The sequence below is a fragment of the Pyxicephalus adspersus genome, chromosome 2 (assembly GCF_032062135.1).
Source record: "Pyxicephalus adspersus chromosome 2, UCB_Pads_2.0, whole genome shotgun sequence".
Taxonomy (NCBI): Eukaryota; Metazoa; Chordata; class Amphibia; order Anura; family Pyxicephalidae; genus Pyxicephalus; species Pyxicephalus adspersus.
The window spans coordinates 85,243,948-85,250,275 of NC_092859.1; the positions used below are offsets into that span (position 1 = coordinate 85,243,948).

Consider the following 6,328-nt stretch of genomic DNA (forward strand, 5'->3'; position numbering starts at 1 on the left):
CACAGGGAAGAAAAAAAAATGCCCCTGTACCTCTGCATTCGGACCATAAGACGCACCCTGATTTTCCCCCCACTTTAGGAGGAAAAAAAGTGCGTCTTATGGTCCGAAAAATACGGTAGTTATTTACAAATCATTTCCGTAGATACTTCTGTAAATTAAGTCTATAAGGTTTCCCCATTCCCTAGTTGAATGTCTCTTGGCTTCCTGCAACATAATCAAGCCCTCATGATGTAAGCATATGATATTAAAAACCCTAGGATGCAAAATTTGTCAAAGATATTGCTGTGCTCCATAAAGTACTGTTAGAGAGGCTGACTAGAACATCCACAACTATCAAATCATTGGAGAAAATCTTCCTCATTTTCATGAGAACCTTCAGAAAATGAATGTCTCCACTCTGAGGAATTACTTCTCAGTTGGAGTAATACACAGGATACACCTTAAATAAGACATTCAATGATAGATGCATATACATTTCCAGAACATGGGTGCAATCTGACTCCTTCCCAAGAGGGTGCATAGTTCTGAAAACATGCTTGTCATGGTCACAGTAAGTCACGAATTTCATCTTCCAAGTCCATTTTCTTATTGGGCAGACCTAGACTGGATGGAAGGGAAGCTCCCTGAGAACTTGTAGAACCAGTGGCAAGTCCTATGCAGAAAAAAATTACTTTACTGAAAGATTAAATTTCACAACTACTTTGAATAACTGTCACCGCAAAAGACGTTCCACCCACTTGGTGGTTGTGGGGGCTGACACTAAGACCTAAACAAGTTGACCACAAGCTGAATGCAGAACATTTTGGAACCTGTGCTAGTGATGGATCAACCAAAAAAAAAAACTCTTAATTTCTGCTATACAAATAAAAACTTGTAAGCTTTGAGCATATCTGCTACCACAGAAAATAACCAGATGCTAGGAGCCTCTACCTTACAGCAAGTTGGCATTCAGTCCCGGGCAGTCAGGGATAGAATGCCGCTAACGGCCATGGAAAAGTTAGTCCTGGCAAGAAAGAATCAAAGGAGTAGCCATCCTAATTAGGGTTAACACCATTCTAATTTCAGTCAATGCGAAATAATTACCATAGCATTTTCTGTATCTTCCCTTATTTTCAGAAGACCTCTCAAGATCAGTGCTATTGGTTCTAAAACAAGGAAAAAAATGATTTTCTTGTGCCAGGGTCAGAGACAGTATTTGCTGGCACTTGGACATAACTGGAGATGCAAGCAGGTCTATCAACCTAAAAAACTGTGTTTGCCCAGAGGCCATTTGTGGTTGAGAAATGATCTGCTAATATGATCACATAAGAGAATTTAGGCTGGTGGTTAGGGAGACAGAAAAGTTGAGATGCTTCTTTGTCCATAAAAAACCTGACTGTGGCTTGATGGAAATAGTCAATCTTTGTTCCACTTTGTCTGGTAATGTAGAAGATCTGACCTGCATAATTATAATAAAATAATACAAAATAATGCATTCGCTGGCAATGTTGACTCCTAAAAAACTCTTTGAGCCCACACAATCATTTGTGCCACTTTGTACGAAGGCAAGTGTTCTAGATTTCACTGTAATTAATATTATCCTCAAATTTCTATTCCCTGCATTGACCCTAACGGACTTTTCTGATAGTTCAGAATTGTTTTCTTGTAACTCTCCACTTGGTTTTGGATATTGTCAGCGAACAACGTTGTTCAAGTAGTGGCAAAGGCTGACTCCCTGAACCACAGCAAGGTTATCACTGTGACAAATGATTATTAAACATCTTTGGAGCTGTGGAAAGACTGAAGGGTAAACAGGTGAACTAGAGGTGTTTGAAACATCTCAGACAGGAACAATGTCTGGTGGCATTCCCCAATTAAGACAGGCCTGTAAGCTTCTGCTGAATCATCCGCTGAATTGAAATCATCCAATGAGCCAGACAAAAGACTGACAGGGTCATCTGCAAAATTATCATACAAAACCTTCTAGTGTGAAAGGGATTTAAATCCTTCAGGTCCAGCATTGACCTAAACCCATCAGAGGTAATTTACCATGAAAAGTTTGGAATAGAATCCTCTTCCTTGCTCTCCTATTGATAGCAGCGCCACTGCTTGTCCCATTCCTTGCACATAAAATAGAAGCGCATTGCACTTCTATGAATTGCTTGAAACTGTTTTCTGAATGTACCAGGATCTCAGAGAGCCTGACAAAGCTTGTTACCTTACTAGGATCTGGGAAGCATACAGGACCTCAACAACGTGACACCAATCCTAATACTACTGCTGGGCAACAACCAGACCTGTTGTGGTAGAAATTAGCTTTAAGTCTCCATCTAGACACTGACCCAGAGGATCCTAAATGGAAAATAAATGGAATTAAATTCTAAAATGTGGGATATAACTACTTTAGGTGAAGAATGGCCACTTCTTACTTGCCTTGATTCAATTTCTTTATCTCGGCCTGCTTCTTTAAAGCATATAGCACACTCCCGCTTAGATGGTAATGCTCTTGTGACAAATGCTCAACATGATTCACTTCCAGGTGCTTCACTGATTTGCTTCTGGAAAGAGAGAGTGACCTTATCCTATTAGTACCGTATTTTCCGGCGTATAAGACGACTTTTTAACCCCGAAAAATCTGTGCCAAAGTCGGGGGTTGTCTTATACGCCGGATACTTACCTGAAGCTTGCTTCCCCTTGCTTCATATGTCCGGCACGGCCGAGTCCCCGCTTGGGGAGTATGAAGCAAGGGGAAGCAAGCTGCACACAGAGGAGAATGTGAGCCTGGATTGGCTCTCCAGCAGAGGAGGAGTGTGGAGCGCGCAAGGGGCTGTTACCTCCTCCTGTATCCCTCCTCCAATTACGAGTATTGTACTGTTCCTTCTGCCTCTCAGTTCTCGCACAACAGCGAAATCTGACAGGCAGAAGGAACAGTACAATACTGGGCGTAAAAGACCACCCCCAACTGATTGGTTAGAGTGGTCTGCCAATTAATTAAAGTCTTAAGGAACCATTGCCACAATCCACACATCCACAGATCACTGTACACTTGTGTGATGGTCAGTGGTATAAATGCCTGATTGCATTGCTGCCAGTGGGAAGAATGTCACATTTACAAATAGCCAAAACATTAACTGGTGTCAATGTTAGCTGACCTGAGCGGCACAAATTGTACATTGCTGGTCAGTGTGAAGGTCAGCGAGATAAATGCCTAGTTGCTTTGCCAAATTGCACATTGCTTTAAGGAAGCCTTAGCACCCTTAGACACTAGCATACATGGAGACATACCCTTTGTTACACACCCCTATATTAGAGGCACGGTAGACTGAGCTAGGGACAAGCATGCTCTGACTTCCTGGTATGCTTTCTTGGAGGGCTTTTATCCCACAACTAAAAGAAACCACATTAACACTCTTTTTTAAAAGGTGGCGGCCATCTTCTGAATCCATCCCCTACCTGTGCCGCAGCTTTCGTGCCTTTTAGGCGAGGTTAGATGAGTGAGCAACTAAAGACAAGCAATATATCTTTCCTATATATATAGCTAACAAAACCCAAAAAGTTTTTCAAAATGGCGCCTGCTGTAAGCAGGATGGCGATGGTCACCTAACACAGGCTGCTGCTGGAGAAAAATACACCCTGCTGGAGTAGTTTGAAGATTACCAGCATTATGATAGCGAATTGCAGTCAATAACATCTAATGATTTATTAAATGTACAAGTATCCAAGAAAAAACCTCCAAGGTTTATCCCACAAAATACCACAGGATGAAAACCAGGTATGTATAATTATAGAATCCTGGTCAAAACACCATCAGGAAGAACAACAGTGCACTAAGCCATATTGACTTTCATGGAGCCACACAGCAGATGTCCCCAGAGATACAACAGACAGCGGACATTCTATCCTTCAAACTCATCTCTACTACTGCCATTTGCATGATGGGATGGCTGTGAGCTGAAGTTTGCTGCACCTGTGCAAGGCACTGAACAACGGTTTTAGACAGCAAAAGAAAATAGAAATAGGTAAAAAAAAAAAAAAAAAAACTTCCTTGCTGCTCACCTATGCTCAACAAAGAGGCTATTTAAGCTCCATATCACCATACCTTCGGCACCAGGGTTCCCAAAACTTGATGGATTTACCATCTGCGGTGGGACGTCCCCTTGGAAAGGCTGAACCGGTTGGGGGGGAACAAATGCTTGGTTCTGGAGCGGGGACAGAAAAAGAACACCTGTATAGGGGAGGAAGGTTGCTTTTATAGCTTTGGTGGTCCTGTGGAGAGCAAGGGGCAAGCTTACCCATGTGTGCATGTGGTCAAGAGGAGTGTCAGGAAAAAAGGATGTCTAATCAGAACAGGAAGTGATGGGAAAACTCTCCAAAAAAATCCTCCTAGAGTAGTAATACCTGACAAAGGATTATAACATTTCCCCATTCTATCCAAAAAAAAGGTAGCCCTGGTTTTGTGGTTTGCATTCCCCCTGAGAGGAAGAACATTTTACATACCAGAATAGTTTTTCTGTTTCCATGCTCCTACCTTCAGCATCACTAGTAAATGATTCCGGGCCTTTCAGCTGTCCAGAGAAGAGTCTTTTTCCATGATGGATCCTTCTGTTAATAGTCAATGGTCCAACCAAATAAGGAGGCTTGTCAAATCTAGAAATAGAAATATTTGTTATAATACTTCTGTGAAACACATGAAATAATAAGCATAACCAGAACTAAAGCTAACTTCTATAAATCTGTTATCATTAGTGCCCAGGGAGAATTTGTTGCAACCATCAAAGAGATACCATCACCTCTGAGATCTATGTGATGCTTGGAAAAATCTTGGATCTTCCTACAACAAGGTGTTGGGCCTGTGAAGTATTCATGTGAGATCTTCACCAATGGAAAAATAGGGAGCCAAATATGAGAGAATTTTATCCAACACACACTTATCCTGAAAATAGGGCAGATTTTACATACATAATGCATACATGATACATACATACATGATACATACATACATACATACATAATGCATACATGATACATACATACATAATGCATACATACATACATGATACATACATACATACATGATACATACATACATAATGCATACATACATGATACATACATACATAATGCATACATGATACATACATACATGCATACTGCATACATACATACATACTGCATACATACATACATACATGATACATAAAACCTCTGAGTCATATGTATCATGGCAGGAATTTATTTTCTACACCCATAAGTGTGCACTAAGAAAGGTAATACAGGTGAATAGGAAAGGAGACGTGTTTATGTTGTTGTACAAGGAGTAGGGTAAATATCGGATACAGAATATTCGGGCATGAAATAAAACACAGACCATGATAAGATTGCCTGGGACTTACATGAATGGTTCTGGGTCTATTGGTGATGGCAGCAGATATATTCCAATGATGGCTGCAAGGAGAGCAGCAGAAAAGCCCCACTTGAGATACCTACAATAAATAAATAGTGAGAAGTGTACAACCGAATAAAACAAATCTGTGATGCAGAAATCTATCCATCTATAGAAAATAAATGTGCCCAAATACATGCAGATTATATACAGAACAGACTTTCCTCACCAATACCCGGTGAATGTGTCCAGATAACATTCTGACAATCTGCCTGTATAGGTCTGATGATCCCAGGACTATGGTACAAATAGAAGTCTAGAAGAGGGCAGACATACAGGTGGTGTATAAGGATAACTGCCCTCCCCCACACTGCCATTATATCCTCCTATAGCCCTGATACAAATACCCCACCAGGGGCAGATTGCCTGCCATATAGGAGGTGTCTGCTCATCATTACATAGGAAAAGGCAAGGATACTGAAATGATCGATGCTGGAAAGGAATAGTATGTGCAATGCCTGCAAGCAATACATAGATCTCACATACACAGCTCGGTACTCACATGTCCTATACTGAGAGCTGGCTATGGAGGAGTTTATGTAACAGCCGGCCTGTCTGTGTGAGGAGAAGAGCGCCCCCCCCGGGATGGAAGAGGAGGGCGGGATGAGCCGGGGTCATACACAGGGCACGGCCTACAGCACCAGCCGCCTCCTGACACCTCAGGACATTCACTATTATTATTATACACACAGGGGGCTATATGGAGACACATTCACCATTATTATTATACAACCAGGGGGCTCTATGGAGACACATTCACCATGAACATTATACACACAGGGCACTATATGGGGACACATTCACAATGATTATTATACAACCAGGGGGCTCTATAGGGGCACATTCACCATGAACATTATACACACAGGGGGCTCTATGGGGACACATTCACTATGAATATTATAC

The 6,328-nt window shown here is 41.5% G+C and overlaps 1 protein-coding gene across 1 annotated transcript in view; it reads right to left on the bottom strand.

Annotated features, from left to right (window-relative positions):
- LOC140323898 (adipocyte plasma membrane-associated protein-like) overlaps window positions 1–6,020 on the bottom strand; it is a 13,098-nt gene extending 7,078 nt beyond the window's left edge. The window contains exons 1-3 of the mRNA XM_072401306.1: window positions 5,925–6,020; window positions 5,373–5,462; window positions 4,508–4,626 (exon numbers count right to left, since the gene is read on the bottom strand). Coding sequence (XP_072257407.1) covers window positions 4,508–4,626; window positions 5,373–5,462; window positions 5,925–5,926 — 211 coding nt within the window. The 5' untranslated portion in view covers window positions 5,927–6,020. The remainder of the gene's footprint in view (window positions 1–4,507; window positions 4,627–5,372; window positions 5,463–5,924) is intronic.
- Between the last annotated feature and the right edge of the window lie 308 nt (window positions 6,021–6,328).